The 25,727-nt window shown below is 38.7% G+C and overlaps 1 protein-coding gene and 1 pseudogene across 9 annotated transcripts in view; one reads left to right on the top strand and one right to left on the bottom strand.

Moving 5' to 3' along the window:
• Tbck (TBC1 domain containing kinase) overlaps nucleotides 1–25,727 on the top strand; it is a 221,309-nt gene that overhangs the window by 119,300 nt on the left and 76,282 nt on the right. For all 9 annotated transcript variants that reach the window (XR_015446369.1, XM_021245450.2, XM_004866237.3 and 6 more), the window contains one exon: nucleotides 3,880–4,055. Coding sequence is in view for 8 of the 9 variants with exons in the window: in XM_021245450.2 (XP_021101109.1) it covers nucleotides 3,880–4,055 (176 nt within the window). In the remaining variant the exon portion in view is untranslated. The remainder of the gene's footprint in view (nucleotides 1–3,879; nucleotides 4,056–25,727) is intronic.
• On the bottom strand, nucleotides 9,825–11,318 carry LOC106007848 (small kinetochore-associated protein-like; annotated as a pseudogene).

Here is a 25,727-nt window from a genome sequence, read left to right on the forward strand (position 1 = left end):
ATGAATGAATACCCCCCCCCATAGGAATCAAATATAGAGGACAGCAAAAGAGAATTGGATACTGGTAAAGAAAAGTACTAGGATGACACCTATTCAGTAGATGTAGGAAGTAATTCATGGCTATCAAGGAAAAGAAGAGAGGGCTTCAGGAGACATGTCTTTCTACCCATTGTGGTGGACTAATGGTAAACTTGGAACACCCAGCTAAACTGAGCGTGGTTCTGGGTGTAGAAGGCCCCCCCCCCAGGATTGTTGCCATCCACATAAACGGAGAACTGGAAGGGAAGATTGTATGCTGCTGATTTCCTGGAGAAGTTGTTGCCATTGGTTTTCCTGATATGAACTCAGCTGTTTTCATAGGAGGAAGAGCTCAGGTCCTCACTGTGGCTGGGGACAGCTGCTGTTCTCATCAGGGGAGCTCTGGTCTTCACCGTGAGCGTCACTTCCTGGCCCCAGTGCAGATCCCTGACCCGGTGGCACAGAGCCTCCACCCCACCGGCTCAGGCTTTCTGCTTCCACCACTGGCCTTGGGCCTTCCCGGTGCAGATCCTCCATACGGACTTGCAGGAGACATTGCCCTGGGCTCCAGGCCTCTGGCTGGACTCGTGGTGGGCATTGCCTTGGGCTCTAGGCTTTTAGCTGGGCTTGTGCGGGACACTGCTGTGGGGTCCAGGCCCTCGGCTGGATCCTTTGAGTCTCTGGTGTGTGGACAGATCTCTTGCACTCCTCTGCATTTGACTTTTTGGGTGAATATTATAAAACAACCCTGTAAATTGTGTCCTGTATTAAATCTATTCCCTTGCAAACCCTGACCACGATGCTTATCCTTGCCCAAATGTAAACGTGAGATACAGGTTATTATATTGAAAGTAGTTCAGTAGTTCTGAGGTACAATACTGAGGGTTATAGAATGAAGAAACCAAAATCTGGAAAAATAATTTCACTTAGTCACCAAGTACATTATGGAGCTTTGATTCCAACTTGAGACAGTGTAATATCTTTATTTACAGTACAATATACAAAGAATTATGTCAGAAAACAGTGTCATAGGATGGGAGATTATGTTGTGAGAATAATTGCACACTTGTGTAGACAGCTTACTCAATACGTTTGCATTCTGTTGTGGTTAGATATAGTGCTTTGGAAGGACTTTGAGGTGGAGGGTGGCCTGGGTCAGGTGATTGGGAAGCAGGGGACCTGGCTGCGCTAACAGGGTAGAATCGGGTTGGGCCTCAGTAAATAGTCAAGTGGCCCTAAAGCTTTTATGGGGTTAGTAGGGTGCTTTGAAATCAGATACAAATTGTTATTTTCCATTGTCACTGACTTCAGGACTGAACTACAGGCTCTGATGTAGATCACTGGCCTGATTTCAGCTTTTACCATGTGACAGAAAACTGATGGGAACACTGGAGAGGTGGAATCTGAACCAAAATTCTTTACCCTTGGGGGTCAACCAGTGTTAAATAGACAAAATTTGGACAGCTGAGAGTTTTTGCTATTTAGCTAACAAATTGTTATCTTAAGTATTTAAGTTGAAACTTTTCTAAGTAAATTGACCCTCTCTTCTTAAGCAGAAGAGTAGAAGAGACTATTTTAAACTTTATTTCTCTTCTAGTTGCTATTTGTCTTCTTTTCCTTAAGGAATCTCAGGTTAATTTTAGAGCTTTTTAAAAAAGCTTTTCACTATATTGCCATTGCTCAACTAAATTTGCTTATGTTTCAAAGTGTGTTTGATTAAGTTTCATAGAATTTTATGATAGGAATAGTATGTGGACTGATGAAATCTGACCTCTTTGTGTAGCCGTGGAAGGAACCAGCTGTGAAGTTGGCAGAACAATCACTAACAGCAGATAAAGGAATGCTTAATTGAGTAATTGACCTTTTCAGACTTGCTTGTTATATTCCAAACATTAATGGATTGGGAAATGTAAAAAGATATGACCTCTTAGTAACTTCAGACATTTTACACAAGTACATAAGTGACTTAGCTTTTCTTATGTCTTAGTTTCTTCATCTTCAACAGAAGTGGCAAGGGAGGGGGAATTACAATACATGACTTTTGAGAATCATTGTAAGGATAAATTGGACTAAATTAATAGTGTACAATACCTATTGCATAGTGGATGCGCAAGTGTCATTTTTCCTTTCCCTAAATGCTAACTCTTGACTGTTAGTCAGCTTTCCTTCACTATGACAATCATAGATAATCATAGGATAATCAATAGAACGAAAGATTTATTCTGGCTCACAATTTTAGGAAATTCAGTTCATGGTCACTGAAGTGTGCTTTACCAATTCTCTAAATATCTCTCAATCCGGACAACTCAACAACCTAGATTAGCCATCACATGCACTGCCTGCTTAGTGCTTATTTCCTTTCCCCTTTTTTATAAACTTGTCATCTCAAAAAGAGATATGTATAACCTTTCCTTTGTAATCTTCAACATATATTTTTCTCCATTGCTTATATGAGCTGACATAGTTGGACTTTTGCAGAGAAAGTGAAAATACTATTTGCCATTTGCTGGCTTTAGAAGCACAGAAAGAGAAAAAGCTAATCAGTGCTGATTCATCTCAGCAGCTTAGCTAACTTCTGCTGCTCTGCGGTCTCCTCTTTCCCCACAGAGGAATAGCTTGCTCCTCCTCAGGAATGTTGGCCCCTAAAGAGCTGCAATCCCATCAAAAATAAACAATCATTTAGAGTTGTAATCACCTTCCTATTTGCATATTACCCCTGCATCAAAGATGTTTAGATTTCAAATCTGGAAAAGAAAAATTTTCTATGAAAATGTTCATTTTGTGAAGTCATTTTCATCAGGTGCATTTATTTCTGTCCACGTTAGATCTCACTTAAACCATTAAAGACATCATGATATGTTACAGAGATACATGTATACTCTCGTGTTGTAGCAGCACAACTCACAATAGATAAATCTTGATGAATGGATAAAGAAAGTGGGCATTTATACACAGTGGAGTACTTCTTAGCTATGAAGAAGAATTAGCTTAAATCATTTGTAGGAAAATGGAGGCACCTTGAGATCATACTGTTAAGTGAAATAAATCAGACACACAAGTTTAAATATCACATGGTTTCTCTTATATGAGAAACACAAAGTATAAAAAAGAGAAAAATAAAAGATATGGGGAGGAAACCGGGGAGATAGATCTTTTTCAAATGGGACGGAGACCAAGAGATGAGGGGAGTGAGGAGAGAGAGGAGGGAAAGGGGAAGTAAAAAGAATTAAAATATGTACATGTACCAACTCGCAATGCACATAAGCATTATGTACTAATAAAATTTTTTAATTATAAAAGATTTTGACAAATTTTTTTTGGGGGGGGGGTTGGGGGTTTTTTTGGTGCCGGGGATCGAACTCAGGTCCTTGCGCTTGCGCAGCAGGCGGCGAAAGATTTTGACAACTTTTGCCCTGATTATTTTATGTATCATTTAATAAGTAGCACTGAAACTTTGAGTACATGTTCCTAGAAGTTGTGGTGAATCAGTGTCTGAATCTTTTGTCTACCTATTCTCAAAAACATTATCAAAGTAAATGGGTCAGATTTTTAATAAGGAGATGTGTTATATTTCCTATTTCGTTGATAGACTACAATATACAAATGTCTATATATGTGGATGGTATCAAATAAAATACATAAAATATAAGTCTATATGCTTACATATATGTGTGCGTGTAATAATAGCAAGTGTCCCCTACCATTCCATTTGTTAATATATGATGAAAATCTACATCTTTCAACTGGCTTCTTTTCTAGTTAGCATCTTAGCCATATTTGCCTATATATATTTAGAAAAGATTATTCTTTTATTTAATAAAGCAATCTAAGTTCTATATTTGTTTTTAAATTTCTACCTAGAAATCGACATTGAACGCTGTGTACGAGAATCGATCAACCTCTTTTGTTGGACTCCCAAGAGTGCCACATACAGACAGCACGCCCAGCCTCCAAAGCCACCTTCCGACAGCGGCGGCCTGAGAAGCTCAGCACCCTACTTCTCTGTGGAGTGCACAGAGCCGCCAAAGACCGATCTGGTAAGTGCAGCAAGTGTAGGTGTAGCTCACAGACTCTAGGAAGGGCTGGTGTCAAATGCACACAGCCTAGGATCTTCAGTGCCTTCACGTACTGTCATTTGTGTCCTTTTAACGTCGCTGTTTTCTAACAGACTTTATTCATACAGACATTTCAGAAAACCTCTACACCTATTTGAACATTACAGTTAAGGACATTGTTTTGACATATTTCTTCATGTAACAAGTTTTGTTTTCTGTACAGTCATGGTTTCTGTTTGTACATCATCTTGTTGTGTAAGAGATTACAAGAAGTAAAGGAAGAATTTTTTAAAATAAAGAAATGTTGAGTTATTGGTAGAATTGCAGCTGATTTCTTGATTGACAAGCCTGTGGAGTAGATTCTTCACTTCAGTTACTGAACTTTTCAATACTACCACTTATAATTAGTTCTTTTTAAAATAATTTATATCTCTTGAAAAATATTCCATATTTAGTGAGACATCTTTCTTCTTTCAACATACAGTAGTTTTGGTTTTTTTTAGTTCTTTAAAGATGGTTTCCTTTAGTTCTTTAAAATAGCTGACTTAATTTTGCCTACTAACCCTAACATTCAATTTTTTGTTGAAAATTGAACTTTTTAAATAACATTGCAATTTTAGAAATGAGATCCTGCTCTCCTGCCCAGGGTTTTTTATTGTAGTTTGTTAGGTTAGTGGTTTTGTTGTTGATAATAGTATTTGTTTAGTGGGTTTTCTAAATTCTGTGTAGTCTGTATTCTTTGTCAGGTGTCACCACTGCTTCGCTGCCTTCAGTGAGTAGATCTCCCTAACGTATCTGTATGGGGACCTAGATTTTGCTGAGAGGCTCTAAGCACATGTTGGGGCACATCCACACTCAGTCAGCAACCTTCCCTCGAGCTTTATTTTCTGCCTGTTTGAAGCCTCTGATCAAGCAAAGAAGAGGGCTTGAAGCCTCTTCAGGTCTGCCTTGGGCATGCGTATAGCCCTGAAGTGTGGTGCTGGACTCCAAGGACATGTCAAAGCTTTCAGAGCTCCCATGGACATTGCGTTCCCCAGCTTTGCCTGTTAATTTTATGAACAGTTTCTTCTCTCCCCAGTTGTGTCTGCTTCAGGAACCTGTAGTGTTAAACAATTACTGCGTATTGTATTTGGCAGATATCTCCAAGAAAAAAGCTGTTTGCACTGAGAAAACTCTGAGATAGGCCAAATAAAGACAAGTACTGTCAGAGTAGGCTTCCAGGGAACTGGCAAACAGGACAAATAATTACAGTTTCCTTGAAATGGTGCTTTTCAGGCATTCCCAAACAGTTCTGCCCCTTGCAGTGAGTGTTGTGTGACTGGTTTTTGTAGTGATTGCTAAACTGCCAGTTTTCAAGGTAGCTATGCAGCTGAGAGAAATGAGAAGAGGACAAATTCACATTTTTATTGAGACTGAATATTCTATTTCTTGAATTTGCACTCTTCAGATTGTGTCAGGCTTGTGTTAAATTTACAAAGTTTTGAAAACATTTTATTTTAATAATCCTTGTTGGGCCGGGGATTTAGCTCAGTGGTGCCACCGCCTGCCTCGCAAGTGCAAGGTCCTGAGTTCGATCCCCAGTACCAAAAAAGAAAATCCTTGTTGTCTTACTTTCTGGTCGCTGAGACACAATACCTGGCACTCACAACTTAAATAAAGAAAGGTTTACTTTGGCATAGTTTGTAGAGGTTTCAGTCCACAGTCAGCTGGCTCCAAGCCAGAGTGCTACTGCAGAGGGGCTTAGCAGAGGAGAGGTACTCATGGCAGGTAGGAAGCAGAGAGAGATCAAGGCAGGAGGAGGGAGACAGACCCTTCCAGGCCACACCCCCAGTGACCACCTCCTCCAACCATGCTCCACCTCCCAACATCACATTTAGCTATAAACTCATCAGTGGACCAATCCAGTGTGAGTATCACATTCCCAGGGCCCGCTCACCTGCCAAAGCCCGGCTTATGAGCTCATGAGCTTTGGGGGACATCCAGATATAAATCATGCACTTGGCAGTATTCACATTGGCTTTTTGGAGCAGCAGCTTTTGAGAAGTGCTTCCTCTGCCAGTCTCACTCCTGTCACTCGCTGTCTTTGCTTTGTCCACTGATCTTGACATTTACATGAATCAAAAAAAGTTGAGAGATGGTAGATTTTAAAAGGTCAGAAAGGAATAATAACTGTCCAGGTAATGTCAGACTTTTATTTTACTGTACAGTAAAATTTTATTTTAAAAAATTGCTGTTCTAAGTTTGAATAAGTGGCTTTAAATCCTTTCTCTTATACTGTAGTCTGAAATAAGATTTTTGTTTGAAATGCTTAATAGTTTCAGTGTCACTAGACCCATAATCCCATCATACTCCTATTATAGTTGACCCTTAACTTACGAACTCAATTGTACACGAGGGCAGGTTGTAACTCAAGTTGGTTGTAAGTCAAGACTATTTTTCCCATAAGAAATAATGGAAATACCCATAATGCTTTCTGAACCTCCCAAAGCACCCCTTAACTAACCTTTTCATAATAAAGGTGGTGTAATATGTGTAATTTTCCAGAAACACCAATAATTGTCCTCGTCTATTCACCAAAAAGTTATAAAATGTACCTAATTTACCAGAAACGACAATTTCATACTGTACTCACCATCCAAGTTGACATCTTTGGCTCACAGGAAGGGAGATGAAATGGAAGGTGGTTATTGTTTGGAAGGACAGTCCCCTTCCATCAGAACATCAGGAATCTGGCTCTCTTGTGTCCTTTCTGTCCTTGGGAGAGTCTGCAGCCCACTTGGACCTGCTTCTGACTCACTAAATCTTGACCTTTTCAGAACTAAAAACTGGTCTAAGGCTGTCTGTTTCTGTCTGTTCTTTAAGACTGTTCTGTAGTGTGACATGACATTGTCATTAAGCGAGTGAATACAACAACTGGCTTTTTCTCTGTCTGTGTGAGTCTTCTCTACAAATGTTTGTGGCTCTGTCCATTTTTCCAGGATTTCCTTTATTGCAGAAGAAGAACTTTGTTGCACTGATTTATGATACTCCCCTCCTCTTCAGAAAGCTCCTCAGCTGCCATTCTCTGCTGCTTAGCCACAAGTTACTAAAGTTCCTCTGTGGACAGTTCCTCTGAGTGTTTCTCTGCCAGTTCCTCAACATTACCTCTGTCTACCTGCAAACAAATGGACCCTGCTGTCGTGACAGTGACATCAACCACAGGGTCAATTAAAGAAAGACTCAGGCTCCTCTACATTGCCTTCACAGTCTCTCTCCTATGTAATTTTAGGCCACACTTTCTTTAAGGCAAATCTCAGTGTCCTTAGAGAGACATGGGCCCAGGATTTCTCAGTTAATCCCACACAGGAAACACTGGCATTCAGGTTGTAGCTCAAGACTTTGGTTGCAAGTTAAAACTGAAATTCCTGTTGTAACCCAAGTTGTTCATATGTGTGGCTGGTCATAACTCAAGGGTCCAGTGTATAGTAATTCTCTGAGTTCTAGATTATTTTGGTAAGGCTTTGTGATATGAAACAAATTATTTTGTGTACTTTTTTTTTATACCGGAGATTGAACTTGGGACCTTGCGCTTGTGAGGCAGGCGGTGGAACCACTGAGCTAAATCCCCAGCCCTATTTTGTGTAGTTTTAAATCACTTATCTCTATCAACTTAACAGTATTGCATGGAGAAAAAATACTACTGAGACTTGGTTGCATGAAATGTTGCTATCTGAAGTCTTGGTTTACTTTAGAATTTAGTTTATACCTTTTTGTGAAATACTCCAGCCATAAAGGAAAATATAATGAATAACATAAAAGCCAATATCTAATTTTTTCACATATTTAAACACATATAGAAAACAGATACTGTTCAGAGTGCTCAGGAGGTAGCCATGAAAGAAAGAATACCTCCCAGCATAGCATGTACATTTAGTGGAGGATGTATTTGCAAAAGAAAAAGAAAACATTTAATGTGCTATTGAAGATAGGTATCAATAAAGAAAATTATGAAGAATCAGGGAGATAGAGAATGCTGAAGAATGGTGGTAATCAAAGAGTAGAAAAGAGTTGCTATTTTATATGAGGAGCTCAAAGATCTAGCCACAAGGTTACATTTGAGAAAAGAACCTACAGAAAGTGAGAAAAAATATATATATATATATATATAAATTTTCCAAGCAAAGGAATAGCAAGTGCAAAGATGATTGCAAGCTTGGTATATCAGGTAAGAAGTAAGGGGACTCTGGGCAGAACAAAATGAGTGAAGAAGAGTAGGAGACAGAGTTAGACAGGTACCAGTGAGCCAGAGCCTGTAGGTCCTTAAAGCCATCAAGTCCACAAGGACTTGAGTTTTACACAAATATGATGAGAAGCTGTTAGATGATTTTGAGTAGAGCGGTACTGTGATCTGACTTACATATAGAAGTGCTGCTTCTCATACTGCTGCTATATGGAAAATAGACAGAATGACAAAAATAAAGACCAGGAAGAAAGCAGTGGCAGCTTAGACCCAATGGTAGGAGTGAACGTGATGAGAAGTAGTCATATTTCAGAAACACTCTAACCAGTAGATTTTGCTGACTGAATATGAGGTATAAAAGAGAACAAAATCAAGAATAAATGCGACCTTTTTGTTCTAAGCTAGAAAGACAGTGTTTCTATCTACTGAAATAAGGAAGAGGGCAGAAAGACTGGATTTGAAAACAAATCAAGTGTACCATTTTGAACATGTGGATTTAGAGATTTTTATGAGATGTTCACATAAGGAATCAGTACACCACTTTGTTTTGTCTGTAGCTTATGCTGTTATTTTTCTAGTCAATTAGTGGTGTGTAGAAATATTATTTATTTCAGATTATTCTCATAGCAAATTTGTTTGATATTCAGATTCATCCCCTCCCTGACCTTAGTATTTAGGGAAGTCTCAGAGTCATAGCAAAATGGAGAGGAAGGAGTCAAGGATGGTGATGCACACCTGTTATTTCAGCCACTTAGGAGGCAGAGGCAGGAGGATCACATGTTCAAAGCTAGCCTGTATAACTTAGCAAAATCCTGTCGCAATTTTTTTTTTTAAGAATAAAAGCTCCAGAAGTGTTTTTTCAGGTTACTATCAATATCTTCACTCCATTCATTAAGCCAAAAAAAAACATCTAGCAACTTCAAGTTTATAACTTCCAGTGAAGTACAGAGCCCAGCCAGGACAGGACATGATGAATTGCAGGTACAAAGGGGACAGCGTGGCTTCTCAGTGTCGTCTCCCACTGGAGCTAAGGTGCTCCACTTGTGATCAAGGGTTTCTTTCTGCAAATCTGAATGTGACCACCTAGGTCCTCTCATGTGGCTGGTATACTTTCCTGATGTGTTTGTTCAGTTGGCATCTTGCTATGTTGCAAGGCTTTACCTTGACCTCCTTGGCTCAAGGGATCCTCTGCCTGCCTCAGCCTCCCCAGTGCTGGGATCAGATGTGCTCCATTATGTCTGGCTTTCGTCTCCTGACCTAACGTGTACTGTTGATGCCTCAGAGGTGTATCAACCTTCTGGGTCCCCCTTTTGTAGCCTGCACTGTGAGGCTCAGGAGAGTCGACCAATCTAAAGACAAGGACACTTGCTTAATGGAGAAGCTGCTGTCCTGCGATAAACTGCCCTAATCTGATTGCACCAACTGCTTTCTCTTCAAGGATGCCGAGTCCTGAAAGACCATGGCCGAGATGTCCTAGGTGGCTTCCTCAGAGTTCATCCCCAACAAGGAGCCATCTGGCCACTTTCCCGTGATTACGTTTCTAATAGCTGCTCCATTTCCTCCAGGGATTTTGTAAAATCAGTAACTTGTCACTTATATAAGATTTGCTGTTCTAGGAATTGGGCCCTTTCTTCTTTCATCTTCACCTTTGCCTTGAAGGCCTGTAACTCCTCCATCTGCTTCTTGGCAGTTTCATTAAATAGCTTCAGCTCATCTTGCAAAGTTTCTAACAGCAGCGCAGAGCCCACATGGTCCATAGTGGGTTCCTGCTGAGATGCCAGGGTGTCGCTGCCTGGGTTAAGACCTTTATGCTCCAAAATTGCTAAACAGTTGTCCTGAAACTTCTCCAGCAGCACCACCTTCTGGGTCAGGTCCTTCAGCTCTGAGTTTTAATCAACTTCTGGTGCAACTGCTTATTGGCAGTCTCTAAGAGCTGGTGCTTATCTTTCAGTTCTTCCTCTGATTTGTGTTCCCACAATGGCTTTCAGCTCTTTCTGATGTTCCTCTGAACAGTGAGCTCTGCAACTTTCATCTGCCAATTCTCTTCTTTTGGTTTGGTGATTTTCATTATATCATTGTCTGAATGAAGGTTTTTGGAAACATTGATGTCTTTGGACTTAACAGGTATCAGGCTCTTAGAAGTGGCTTGAGTTTTTGTATCCACGGGTGGGCCACTGCTGGGCACAGCCACGGTCTTCACCACACTGATCATCATGACAGGGCAGCATGGCTGGGCCCGCTCCAGTCCCTGACCCTTGTCACTCAAGTTCAAAAGATGCTCGGCAGCAAACGCCAAATTGCACTGTCTCAAAATTTTTTAAAAGGACTATGGCTGTAATTTAGTGGTAGAGCACTTGCTTAGCATGTGCAAGGCCATGGGTTTAATCTCAAGAACCAGAAAAAAATAATTGAGAGAAAAGTACATTGATTTCCCACTTGTGTGTTCCCTCACACATGTAGAGCCCCCTCCATGTCCAGAATGTTACCACAGAGGGTATATTGATTATAATTTCTATCATAGATATAGGCCTCCCCAGATTACCTATCATTTCTTGTGTGAGCTTTGTCCTATTGTGTCTTTGAAGAAATTGTTCATTTCATGTAAGTTGATCAAATTTGTAGGGATAGAGTTGTTTCTGATATTCTTTTATTATCTTTTTGATGTCCATGTGATCTGTACTATTGGCTCCTCTTTCATTTCTGATACTATTACTTTTACTTTGCTTGTTGATTTTGTTGATCTTTCCAAAGAACCACCTTTTGGTTTCACTGATTTTTCTCTATATTAACATCCTGTTTTCAATTTCACTGATTTTTACCCTAAATTTTATTTCTTTTCTTCTGGTTTTTGAATTTAACTTTTCTTTTTCTAATTTCCTGAGGTAGGAGTTTATTGATTTTGGATTTTCGCTTTTCTAAAATGTGCATTTCATGCTGTAAATTTCCCTCTATGTACTGCTTTTGTTATATCCCCTAAATTTTGATTAGCTGTTTTTGTCTCTTTTAATTCAAAATATTTTTTAAGATTTTTCCTTAGACTCGTGTTATTTAGATGTGTGTTGTTTAATCTCCAAGTATTTCATATCGGTTCTCTTTTGAAATGTACTATTTTGGGGCCGGGATTTAGTTCAGTGGTTCCACTGCTTGCCTTGCAAGCACAAGGTCCCAAATTCGATCCCTGGTACCAAAAATAAATAAAAAATAAATGTACTATTTTGTAGATTCTCTCACATGTATATATACTTAATCAACTATATGAAAAAAATTTATCTTTCCATTATATTTCTGATTATTTTTGTCGTATTGCTTTGGACAGGTCCTCAAGTATAAAAGAAGTGTTGCGAGTGAATAGATTTGATATTCCCTAGTTTAATGAAAATGCTTCACATTTCATGACTAAATTCGATGATATCGGTAAATGGTTTTTATTTTAACTGATACATAAAATTATACATATTCATGTTTTGATACATGTATAAATTGTGTAATCTTCAAATCAGGGTAAATATATCTACTTAAATATCAGTTTTTCAACATTCAAAATCTTTTAGCTTTTTGAAAAATATAAAGTCCACTGCTATTATGTATAGTCACTCAATTGTACAATGTAATCCCAGAATCTCTTTCAGGAGAAAGATTCTAGCTGTAACTCAGTTCCCATCGATCCATCCTTCCCTCTACTCTCCCAGCCTCTTTTAAGTACTGTTCTCTCAACTTCTATAAGATTAACTTTTTTAGATTTCACATATGAGTATGAGATCATGCAGCATTTGTCTTTCTGTGCCTGGCTCCCCATTTCCATTCATGTTGTCACAAATTGCAGGATTTCGTTCTTTTCTAGGGTGAAATAGTATTTCATTGTGTATATATTCAGCTGCTAATGGGCACTTAGTTTGTTTCTGTTTCTTGGTTATTGTAAATAATGCTATAATAAACACGGCAATTCAGATGACTTTTCAGCACACTGATTTTATTTCCTTCTTTATATATGTACTCAGTAGTGGAGTTTCAGCGTCATATAGTAGTTCTACTTTTACTTTGTTGAAGAGCTGTGAACTGCTCGCCATGACAGTGGTACTAACTTAGGTTCCCACAGGCAGTATTCAAGGGCTCCCTTTCTGCACACCCCCACCATCACTTGTTATCTTTCCTCGCTAATAACCATTCTAACTGCAGTGAAGTGATACTCCACTGTGATTCTGATTTGCATTTCCTTGGTAGTGATGTTATAAAATTTCTCATTTACTTGTTGGCTATCTGTATGTCTTATTTTGAGAAATGTATTTAGGTCTGTTGCCCATTTTTAATTGTATTGTTTGGCTTTGCTTGTTGCTTTGGTGTGTTTTGTTCTGCTTTACTGTTGAGATGTCCGAGTTTTTTATGTGTCCTGTATATTAACTCCTTGTCACATGTACATTTGCAGATATGTTCTGCCACTCTGTGATTTCGTCTCTTCACTCTATGGATGTTTGTGTCAGTATGCAGAAGCCCTTTAGTTTACATTATCCTCTTTGTCTATTTTAGCTTTTGTTTTGTGTGCTTTTACAATCTTAACTCAAAAAGTCCTTGCCCATTCCAAAGTTCCTGAGGTATTTCCCCTATATTTTCTTCTAGTGACTTCATAGTTTTAGACCTTACATTAAAGTCTTTAAGCTATGTTGAGTTAATTTCTGTATATATGGGTATCCAATTTTTCCTGTACCACTTGTTGAAAAGACTGCCCGTTTTCCATCATGTGTCCTTAGCACCTGATTAGTAGGCTGTAGATATGTAACTGTACTTCTTGGCTCTATTAGCACTGGTTTATGTGTCTGTTTTATGTCGGTACTCTGTTATTTTAATTGTTCTAGCTTTGTAATAAATTTTGAAGTGAACCAGTGTAGTGCATCCTGTTTTGTTCTTTTTCCTCAGGATAGCTTTTGCTAAATTTCCTACAAGTTTTATGAATGTTTTTTCTAGTAAGAATATCACTGGTATTTGGATGAGGATAGCATTGATTCGGCAGGCCTCCTTGAGTGGTATGAGCATTTTAACAACATTGATTTTCTAATCCATGAATATGAAATGTTTCCACTTGTGTGGTTCTCAGTTTCATTCATTGGTGTTTTATAGTTTTCATTGTAAAGATCTTTCACCTCTTGGATTAGGGTTAAATTTATTTTGTGGTGTTTTTGTTGTCGCTTTTGTTTGACCTTATATTTAGTAGCCCTTGCACATATGAGATAACTCTTGGTCACTACGTACACACGCACACACAATACCAAGTATTGGATTTGCTGCTATTTTTAGATTTTTACCTCTATGTTCACAGATGAAATAAATCTATAGTTTTCTTTACCTTTAGGTGCTTGTCAGGTTGTATTTCTTTCTCCCTTTGCTGTCTAATCAGTCTCTACAGAAGGAATTGCTGTACTTATTTCTTACAGGATGAGTAAAGCTTGTCTGTAAAACCATCTGAGCCTGATATCGTTTAATCAGGAAGATACTTGATTCGCACATTTTCTAACTCAGTTTTTTAAAGCTCATGTTATTTGAAAAGTGCTCCTATTTAATTTGGATGTGTATTTTCTCAAAATTATTTTTACATACCTCTTATGTCTAATTTTTATGCTCATTGAATTCTTTATATAAAATATTTTATCTGGAATTTTGTCCCCATTTCCATCCTAATATGGTTGAGGGTGCAAATTTAAATGCTAATAAAAAGTGGGTGGATATAAAAATATCTGAATGACCTGTAAAAGTATATTCTTTAGCTGGGTGTGGTAGCACATAGCTGTAATCCCAGCACTCAGGAGGCTGAGGCAGGAGGATCACCTCAAGTTCAAGGCCAGCCAGGGCTACACAGTGAGCTCAAGGCCAGCCTGAACTACTTAGCAAGACCCTGTCTCAAAAAACAAAAAGTATACTCTTTAAAATTAGGATAATCACACCTCAGCTTCATTCTTAGATTCTTCAACAGACTAAAAAATGGCTTTTTAAAAAATTGGACCATAAATTTCTCCAGCTGATGATAGAATGAAAAGTTGAAATGGCTATGAGGGACTTTTTTTCAAATTTCAGCCCTGCTGTTTGTTGTATAATCCTTTTTCTTTTTTCTATAATCTTGAATAATTCATATAATGCCTCTGGTTGCCTATTTGTAAAAGTAAAGCATAATTATAATAATACTTATCTAGCAGAATTAGTTTAAGAATGACACATGAGCATTTAAAAATAGTAACAGGCATTATTATATGTTAAGTAACCAAGCGTTAAAATTCTCAGCTTTGCAAACTACTCCTTAAGACAGTCTTCTGTCTCTAATGACCCCTGTGAAAGCAGCGCTGCTCTGGTACTCTCTTCGCCATAGCTGCGTCAGCTGTGTTAATACTGTTTCACATTAGAGGCCACCAAAGACGTAAGAGGAGCGAGGGTTGAAGGCTGGCTTTCCAAGGAGTCCTCCTGGCAGTTTTACCTTAGTAATTTCAGTTTGAAATTTCACTCTAACCTTTACTTCTTGGTTTTAGTATTATTTTGATTTCCAAGCTACTAAAGAATTGAAAAAAAAAATTTTTTCATCGAGTGCCAAGGTCTTTCAAATCTAGATTTCCTTAAATAGCAAAGAATCTGTTTCAGAATTCTGACCAGACCTTAATTGAAGAAAATTGCAAGGTAAGGTATGTGGTTTTGATGAATAGAATGAAATGGATTTTTTAAACCTGCATGTGTTTTACAGATTGATTGTTGGTCAACTTTAGATGTCTTTAGTCTGTTTCTTTATTAAATTTTAATCACCAGATTAATTTATTCATACATAAACACTAGGCAAGGATTTTTTAAAATAGGTGTTATTTTATTCACATATGGTGACTCCTTAAGTGTACTATTGTCATAAATAAAATATAACATGCATTGGATTTTCAATTTATAGCATATGCTTCTGTGTAGATAAAAAATGAATTTATTATATATAAAATCTTTAAAACACATTTTTATACTTTAGGTTGGAACAGCTTCCAAAAGTCATATACTGTATAAATGCCATTTTACCCAGTTTAATCTCAATAGTAAGCAACACTACTTTTTTTATTTGTACATCTTCACAGTACATGCACTTTACAATCATCTTGGGGAATGGATACATGTACATAATACAACTTGCTTCTTTTTTTATCACCTTTCTTCCCCCCACCCCTTCTCCAATTCCCCATTTTCCCATTTTCATTCTTATTGATATGATTAATCATGTTTATGGCATATGAATGTAAACACTACTTTTTATAGTAGTTTGGACAATTAGAAAAATAACACCACAAGTACTTTGTAGTTTTCAGTTATTCAGCTACATTATTTTCTCTACCCCTAAACAGATCTCTGAAGTGTTTTCACCCTCATTTGAGAGTTGAGGAGACTCAGGTTACTAAATGCAAATTATCCTTAAGGATGGCCATTTATTAGTAATGTAAAAATGTTCTCTCGTCATTGAAATGTGTATATCCATGTGTGTGTGTGTTACTCTACAGTTAGATTTTCAAGCCTTTTGTAATTTTTTCCTACTTCACCTAGTATATGTTTACATTTCCCTATATAATCATCTACCTACATACTCTTAAATAAGTTAAAATGTTTTGTAATAAGATATAAAAAAAAGGTAAATTATATGATCTCTTTTGTTAACATTATATTGAGAATAAAATGTGAACCTAATGGAGAACTAAACATTGTTTTCTAAGAGTATTCAGAGAAATAGATGAATTAAATAGAAAGTTTAATTTTGCACCAATTCTCCTTACTGTTTGTGTTCTAATATCTTTAATGATCTCTCCATAAGCAATCTGGGATTTTGGAGCAATTATGACATGCACAATTTCAGTAAGAGATGAAGAGTGGAAACCTTGTTTGTTAAATATGGGGACTTGGAATGAGTGTAATGGTGATATCCTTAAATATGACTTGGCATTCTCCTCTTGCATATTTTAGAATGTTTTCTTTGTCATATACTTTTGAAACTTTTTATATAATGTAACAATCTTTTCTGATCATATCAATTTGGTGTTCTGTAAGCTTCCCATACATGGATATCTGTATCACTCCCAAGATGTGTGAGATTTCCTACAGTTATTTTATTGAATAAATTTTTTTCTCTTTGCCTTTGGATATTCTAAAAATGTGGGAATTTGTTCATTTAATGGCGTCACAAAGGTCTAAAATACTGTCATCTTTCTTCGTTGTTGTTTTTTTTTTTTTTTGGTTTTTATTTTTTTTTCTATTCTTTCCTTCCTTCCTGTTCCCCTTTCCACTTTGGTCTGATTGAGATATTTCCAAAGATCTGGCTACCTAGCTTCAAGTTTAGGTCTCCTTGACCTCATTTCTTATTGAGGCTTTCAATTGTATTTTTCTGTTGACTTAGCTCTTCATTTTCAAAATTTGTTTGGTTCATTTTCAAGATCTCTCTCTCTTTTTTTTTTTTTTGGTACCAGGGATGGAACTCGGGCCTTGCGCTTGTGAGGCAGGCACCGGAACCCTGAGCTTAATCCCTGGCCCTCAAGATCTCTCTTTTTGCTGAATTTCTTGCTTATGTCTTGGATTGCTTTCCTAATTTAACTTAGCTGTTTATCTGTTTCCTGTTGGTTTTCACTGAACTTCTAATCATCCTTTTAAACTCTTTATTAGACATTTCATCCTTATTGTTTTCTTTAGGACCTGTTGCTGCAAAGTTATGTTCTCTTGGAGGTAATATGTTCATATTGCCTTGCTTTTCCATATTGCCTGTGCTCATACAGAGATTTGTACAACTGATGGATCACATATGAACTGCTTTCATGGAATGACCTCCTTAATAAGTAGTTTTCTCCCAAAGATGTGTCTTGGCATGTCAGTTTGTTATGCAATTTGGCTTTATTTCTAGCTGGGCACCATAGTATAGTCTCTCTATAGCTTCTTTGCCTGTGATTGATTACTTGAGGAACCGTTCATACGATGACAGAGTCAGAGAGAACAGCTGTCTCTGTGGGCCAGGCGAGAGTGGGACATTCTCGCCGTTCAGGCAGATGTGGCTATGGGGTGCTCACTGTGCGGCTACTCCTGCCGTTGGAGTGGCAGCACCAGTCAGACCATGGGAGTTTTCTCTGGCACTGCTGATGCTCGCTCTGCTTCTAGAAAGGGCCTGTAGACTGGCAGACTCAGCAGTGGTGAGGGGCCCAAAACAGTTGTTCTCCAATCAGTCTGCCGTGCATCCCTGATGCAGCATGGAGAGAGCTGGGGGCAGGAACACAGCAGCTTAGGCCCTCACACCCAGTACTGATGGCAGTGCCTGGTCAGACAAAGTGTGAAGCCAGGGCAGCGGGAGAACTGGGGAACTGGGGTGCAGCAGGAACCATGGTTCTTTTCTGTGAATCGCAGTGAACACCCATGAGTGGGGCAGTAGCTGGTGTTAGGCAAAGCACCTCTCAGACCTCTTTGGCTCTGTGTGCCCAGGGCTGGGGTGATGGCTGGAGCAGAAACATTTCTTCCCCAAACTCCTTCAGCTCTAGTGTGTGTTTAGAAGCCAGACAACTGCCGGAGACACTGAGATGCTCAAGGCCATATCAACACGTTTCTGTTGGCCGGGCAGCCCTGGGAGCCATGATCTTCCCTCCAAAACCTGGGAGGAAGAGGTGCTTGGATGCAGTGCATGGGGGAAGGGGTCAAGAACCACGTGGGACCCTGCCTTCCATCCTGGCACTGCAGGAGCCCACGGACAGGTAGCTGGCAGACCTTTGACGTCACAGAGCAACTGCCCTTTCTCCAGGGTGGCATCTCCTGTTGCCTTCCGTGGTGAACACCATCCCCTGCAGTGCAGGGCTCTCCATAGGCTTAGCTCAGGTCATTCGGGCCACGTTGAGTTCACAGGGCAGGCACACCCACCCCACCCCAGTGCACTGGATGTCAGCACCGTCCCAGCGATGGGAATATGTGGGGTTCTGTTGCCTACAGCAGTCCAAACTCAGACAGTGGCTCCCTTTCCAAGATGGCGCCTGACCACAGAAGCCTGAGTGTTTGCTGGGAGGTAATCTGAGATCTTTTTCAAAACAAGGCAGCTGTGCAGACTTCAGGTTATTTATCTAATTGGACTGCAAGCCTGTGAGGTTGAGAACTTTCCAGACACTAGGATTACAGCATCCACACCGATAGGGCTCACTGGGACTCTGTTACCATGGCCCTGCAAAGAGGACCCTCCTCCCCAGCTGAGGGGCTGGGGCGGCAAGTGTCCAGGTGTTTTCTCTTCCTATGACTGTTCTGGGCCTCTGGATCTTCCAAGGTTCCCATCCTCCTCCTGATCTCCAGTGTTTGCCTCAGCCACTCTCTTCACAGCACGCGGCTGTCCGCTTGTTACTTTGGGTCTTTGTAGTGGAGTGGCTGAGTGCCCAGCACCTCCCACGTCATCTGGGACCCTTCACAAAGGCCATATTTTAGCCCGCAACTAAACATTCTCAGTAGCAGTAACAACACAAACCACGTGCTTTTGATCTGCTAATGAAAGTACATGGAGTTCCGCTACTAACACTTGGGGTGTTAGCTACTGGCGCTAAGAATTTATTCTAACAGTTATGTTTTTGTGAGCATTAAGTGCGTAACGAGTTCAAAGAAGCTAGATAATTATTATTCCCGGTAAAATTTAAGGAATTCTACAACAGATCTGAAATTTTAAGTTAACAGTATAGTTATTCTAATCATAAGTCTAATCATCTTTTTTTTTCTTAAATTCTTTTATTGGTACATTTTATTGCAAATATTTATCATTTTATCATTGTAAATATTTTGTAAATATTTATCATTGGGTGCTTGTACCTGTACATGATGTATCTTGGTTCTTATTTTTTCCCCATTACCTGTGTGCCCTTCACCCCCTCCACCCTTCCCTATTTACATAGACTTTGTTTCCATTTTTTTTCTTTTCTCACAATTTTTTCTTACCCTTCTTTCCTATCCCCTTCTCCTCCCACTTCCCCTACCCCTTTGGACCTTTTCTTCCTATTTCAAATTATGAATCATTTGTTTTAATCCTTATTTACACTTTCAGTTTCTCACACTGAGAAACTGTTCAGTATTTACACATGTGTGTCCTATTTATTTCACTTAAGAGTATGGCCCCAATGTGCATCCATTTAGCTATAAATGTCTCTAGTTTCTCCTTCTTTATGGCTGAGTAGTACTCCATTTTATGAAAAAAAAAAAAAAACCACATCTTCTTTATCCAGTTTCCAGTTGATGGGCACATGGGGGTCTTTCCAAGCTTTCGCTATTACAAACTGTACCACTATAAACATGGGTGAGCATATTATCACTGTGGTATGATTCTTTTAATTCTTTTGGGAAGATACGCAGCAGGGGAATAGTTGGGTCAAATGGGACCTCTAGTCCTAGTTCTTTGAGGTGTCTCCATACTGATTTCCACAGTGGTTGCACCAGTCTGCACTCCCACCAACAATAGAGAAGGGTTTCTTTCTCCCCACACCCCCACCATCATTTGTTATTGGGTGATTTCTTGGTTTTTTTTGTTTTTTTTTTGTTTTTTGGTACTGGGGGATTGAATTCAGGTCCTTGTGCTTGTGAGGAAAGTGTCAGAACCACTGAGCTAAATCCCTGGCCCACTGGGTGATTTCTTGATAGCCATTCTTTCTGGGGTGAGGTAGAATCTCAGTGTTGTTTTCATCTGCATCTCTAGAATGACCAGGGATGTTGAACATCTTTTCATATGTTTATTTGCTGCTTTTACTTCTTTGTCTGAGAAATGTCTGTTCATTTCAGATGCCCATTTTTGATTTGCGTCTTTGAATTTGGGGGGTCTGATTTTTTTCAGTTCTTTATGTATTCTAGATAGTGGTTCTTTCTCTGAGGTACAGCTGCTAAAAAATTTTTCCCACATTGTAGGTTGTCTCTTAGCTCTGTTGGTGGTTTCTCTTGCAGTGCAGAAGCTTTTTAATAAGATGAGATCCCAGTTGTTGATTCTTTGTGCTAGTTCCCATGCTACTGAGGTTTTGTTCATAAAATCTTTTCCTATGCCAGTATCTTCAAGAGTTCTACCTAACTTATCTTCCAGCAAGGTTAGTGTTTCTGTTTTAATATTTAGATCTTTAATCCACTTCAATCTTAGTTTAGTGCATGGTGATATATATGAGTCTAGTTTTAATCTTTGGCAGGTTGAAATCCAGTTTTTTCAACACCATTTATTAAATAGGCTATCTTTCCTCCGATAAGGTGGTTGTGTATGTCTGGAGTTCCTTCTGCATCTTCTGATCTATTCCACTGATTCTCGGGTCTGTTTCTTTGCCAGTACCATGCTGTTTTTATCACAGTAGCTTTATAATATAGTTTCAAATTGGGGCTTGGGATACCCGCTGCCATGTGTCTGTTGCCTAGAATTGCTTTTGATATTCTAGGTCTCTTCTGGTTACAAATGAATTGTTGGATTGTTTTCTTTAGTTCTGTGAAGTATATTCTTGGGATTTCAGTAGGCATTGCATTAAATCTATATAAAGTTTTGGAAGTATGGCCATTTTCACTATATTGTTTCTTCCTACCCAGGAGCAAGCAATATCTTTCCATTTTCTTATATCCTCTTCGATCTCTTTTTTCAGAGTGCTATAGTTTTCAGTGTACAGGTCTTTTGCTTCCTTTGTTAGATTGATTCCTAGATGTTTCATTTTTGTGGATGCTATTTTAAAAGGAATTATTTCCCTAATTTCTCTCACATTAAGTCTGTTATTTGTGTACAAGAAGGCTATTGTTTTTTGAGTGTTGACCTTATATCCAGCTACTCTACTGAATCTGTCAATTAAGTCCAGAAGTCTTTTGGTAGAGTTTTTTAGGTCTTCTATGTAAAGTATCATATCGTCAGCAAATAATGACAGTTTAACTTCTTCCTTTCCTATCTTGATTCCTTTTATTTCTTTCTCTTTTCTAATTGCTGTGGCTAATATTTGCAGAACTATATTGAACAGGAGTGGTGATAGTGGGCATCTTTGTCTTGTTCCTGATTTTAGCGTGAAAGTTTTCAGTTTTTGACCATTTAGTATGATGTTGGCTGTTGGTTTTTCATAAATATCCTTAATCAGGTTGAGATAAAGACCTTCTATTCCAATTTTCTGAAGGGTTTTTATCATGAATGGGTGTTGGATTTTGTCGAATGGTTTTTCTGCATCTATTGAGATGATCATATGGTTTTAGTCCTTAACTCTCTTAATATAGTGTATTACATTTATTAATTTATGAATGTTGAACCATCCTTATATCCCTAGGATAAATCTGACTTGGTCAGGATGAATGATCTTCTTGATGACCATCTGTATTCTGTTTGCTAGTATCTTGTGGAGGATTTTTGCATCTATGTTCATTAGGGAGATTGGTCTGTAGTTCTCTTTTTGGGTTGGGTCTTTCCCTGGTTTTGGAATCAAAGTAACACTTGCTTCCAGGAATGAATTTGGAAGTATTGCTTTCCTTTCAATTTCCTTGATGAGTTTAAAGAGTAATGGTGTTAGTTCTTCTTTAAATGTTTTGTAGAATTCAGCAGTGAAGCCATTAGAACCTGGGCTTTTCTTTGTTGGTAAATTTTTTATTACATTTTCAATTTTACTCATTGTAATTGGGGTGTTTAGAACTTCTATATCTTCATTTAATTTTGGCAATTCATATGTATCTAGGAATCTGTCCATTTCTTCTGTGTTTTCCATTTTATTAGAGTACAGGTTCTCCAAGTAGGTATTGATGATCCTCTGGATTTCTGCTGGGTCTGTTGTTACTTCACCGTTTTCATTCTTAATTACATGGATTTGAGCCTTTTCGTTCCTTTTTTTTTATAAAGTTGGATAAAGGTTTATCGATTTTATTTATTCTTTTGAAAAACCAACTCTTCGATTTGTTGATTTTTTTGCATCATTCTCTTAGTCTCCATTGCATTGATTTCTCCTCTGATCTTTATAATTTCCTCTCTTGTATGAGCTTTTGTTTTGTTATGCTCCTCTTTTTCTAGGAACTTGGGGTTCTGCATTGGATTATTTATCTGAGTTCTCTCTGTTTTCCTAATATGGGCATTCACTGCTATGAATTTCCCTCATAGAATTGCTTTCATTGTGTCCCATAGATTCCTGTATGTTGTACTGGCATTATCATTTACTTGTAGAAACTGTCTAATTTCTACTTTAATTTCTTCTGTGACCCCTTGGTTGTTCAGGAGGGTGTTATTCAATTTCCATGTGTTTGTGGGTGTTTTGCCGATTCTTCTGTTGTTGATCTCCAAGTGTATTGCACTATGGTCTGATAATATACAGGGGGTAACTTCAACTCTTTTACTTAGACATGTCCTATGAGCTAGGATGTGGTCTATTTTGGAGAATGACCCATGTGCACCCGAAAAGAATGTGTGTTCTGATTTTGTGGGGTGGGACCCTCTGTAAACATCTATTAAGTCCATTTGTTCAATAGCTTGGTTCAGTTCTAGAATTTCGTTGTTAACTTTTTGTCTAGATGATCTGTCTATTTGTGCAGCAGGAGGCGAAACCACTGAGCAGATCTATTTGTGATAGTGGGGGATTGAGGTCCTCCACTACAATTGTGTTAGTGCTTATTTGATTTTTCATGTCCATTAATATTTGTTTTGTATAGTTGGGGGCATTCATATTTGGTGCATATATATTTATGATTGTCATGTCTTCCTCTTGGATTGTTCCCTTCACAAGGATGTAGTGACCATCTTTGTCTCTCTTAATTAGTTTTGATTTGAGATCTACTTTGTCTGCAAATAAGATTGCTACCCCTGCTTTTTTCTGGGTTCCTTTCACATGGAGAACTGTTTTCTATCCTTTTACTTTCAGTCTATGAATTTCTTTTTGAGTTAGGTGTGTTTCTTATATACAGTATATTGTTGGATTTTGGTTCTTAATCCATTCTGTCAGTCTATTTGTTTTGATTGGTGAATTGAGGCCATTAACATTGATGGTTATAATTGATAGATATTGACTCATCCTTGTCATGATGTTTTACTGTTGTTGGCTCTTTTATTTATTTTTCCCCCTTTCCCTTTAGTTTTGTACCTTGCCTGGTGGCTTCCCTCTGTTGGGCCTCATGAAGTTTTGACCTTCATTTGTCTTTTTTTAGGATATTGTTTAGAATTGTTTGGAGTCCTGGTTTGCTGTTCATGAATTTCTCAGGTGTTCTTTGTCGTGGAAGTATCTAATTTCCCCATTGATTTTTAAAGATAATTTTGCAGGATACAGCAGTCTAGGTTGGAATTTATTTTCTTTTAGGGCTTGAAATATTTCACTCCAGGCTCTCCTTGACTTGAGGGTTTGTGTTGAGAAGTCTGCTGTGATTCTGATGGGTTTTCCTTTCTAGGTGATGAGTTTCTTTTCTCTAACTGCCTGTAGGATTTTGTTCTTCTGTTGGGTTTCTGGGATCTTGACAATTATATGTCTAGGTGTAGATTTTTTTTTTGATCGTGTTGGAGTTCTATGTGCCTCACTTATCTCTATGTCCAATTCTCTACCTCTGTCTGGGAAGTTTTCCACTATTACTTCTGTGAACAGGTTTTTATGTCAATTGTACTTTCTCCTGCTTTTTTGTGCACTCCTATTAGTCATATGTTATTCTTCTTTGCATCATCTAGCAGCTGCTGGATTGATTTCTCGTGGTCCCTTACTAATTTGAAGAAATCTCTGTTCTCATGGTCATTAACTGCAATCCTTTCTTCCATATCTGATATTCTATCTTCACTTTCCCTTAAACTGCTGTGAATACTTTCAGTGGAGTTTTTAATCTCCTGAATATCTGTTTGAATCTGTTTCATGGATTCCATTTCTTTCTTATGCTGGGTATCCATGGCTTCCAGCATGTTTCTGAGCTCATCTATTTTTTTTTTTTGTCAGTTTCTGTTCTAGAGCCTCTAATCATGTCTTTCACTCTGCTCACAACCTCTAGTTATCTGGGAGATTATTTCTGCTTTGAATATTTCTAGAGCATCATTCATCTGTTTTTTTACTTCTGTGCTATCAGTTCAGGGTCTCCAAGTGGTTGATTATCAGACTTTTCCACCTCGTTTCCCCCAGAATTTGCCTTTTGTGGGGTGGAAGTCTGAGTTTGTGCCTTGTTTAACTGTCTTCTCATTTTTGTTTCTGGTACTGTCTTTGGTTTATTTCCTGGGTTGATACTTCAAAGTTTCTAATTGTAAGTATCTTTTTTGCTTGTAGTTAGAACCCTTATGGAATGAGTGCTTCTCAGAGGTATCTTCCAGATATAACTGATCTTTAGGTTTTGAGTCTCCAATAACTCTGAGGCTATCTCATTTTCATTATACCAGGAATGACAACTGATTAGATCAATCACAGCACCTTAGCCCAAGTGATACATTTAGCAACACCATAGCATCAAGCCCAGCTTAGAAAATGACAACTTGTGGTCGTTATTAATCTATCACCTTTAACTGTGTGAATTAAATCAAAATAGAGGACCAACCCAACATATGTTTATAGTGAATAAGCTCTTCAATATAACAACTTTACCCTTTGGGATGGGGAGTTAGAAGGAGTTGAGGAAGGAGGAATAGGTAGGTAGAAGGATAAGGGAAGGTTAGCAGTGAGGCCAGAGAACATAGGCAAGAGAAGAAAAGAATAATGAAGAAGAAATATGAATTAGGGCCAGAACAGGAACACAAAGGGAGATGAAGAACAATGTGGGACAGCAAGGGAGTGAGTGAGAGAGAAAAGAGAAAAAAAAGAACAAAGAGATAAAAATTTGAAAAGAAAAGAAAAATAAAAATTAAAAATTAGAGCAAAAACTAATACTAATAATAATTTTGAAAATAGCAAAAGATAAAAATGAAGGGCCTCCTTCAGGGTATGTCTCTGCTGTCACAATAGACAACATGGGCAGCAGTGTGCAGTTATAAGTCAATGTCTCAGCAAGCCAGTTGCAGACCTGTAAAATTCAGGCAGATTTCTAGCTGCGATTCCCGAGTTGAGCTCCCTGTCCTCCTGCAGGGTTGAACTCTGAAAGGCTGTACTTCAGGTTCCAGTTCCCCTTCCCCTGAAGATAGTCCAGGTTCTGATGGGAGGTGATGATCCCTCCAACTTACCAAGTACAGTGGTCTGGTGTGCCTTGATTGCAGAGATTGTCTTCACTTTTCCAGTGGGCTTCAGTTTTCATCAAGTAGCCTGAGAGAGGGCCTCTATCTGTTGTTCACTTCTGCACCTCAGGGCAATGGCCTTTATGCTCCCCCACCTCCCTGCCTCTGTAGTGTGGAACCAGGAAGCAGCACAGCCAGGAGACCAGCCGTGGGGGAGGGGGGTGTTCCAGTCCCCCACTAGGCTAAGCTGCTGGCCAGTGGGCATGCAGAGGGATCCTCACTGTCTTGCTGGTCGTAGGTGGGTGTGGTGAGCTGGACTGAGCTGGGCTCTAGATGGCCAGGGACCTCTCAGCTC

This window comes from Heterocephalus glaber, unplaced genomic scaffold, assembly GCF_053883595.1.
Source record: "Heterocephalus glaber isolate CG9 unplaced genomic scaffold, H.glaber_assembly_v1.0 deba00001688, whole genome shotgun sequence".
NCBI lineage: Eukaryota > Metazoa > Chordata > Mammalia > Rodentia > Bathyergidae > Heterocephalus > Heterocephalus glaber.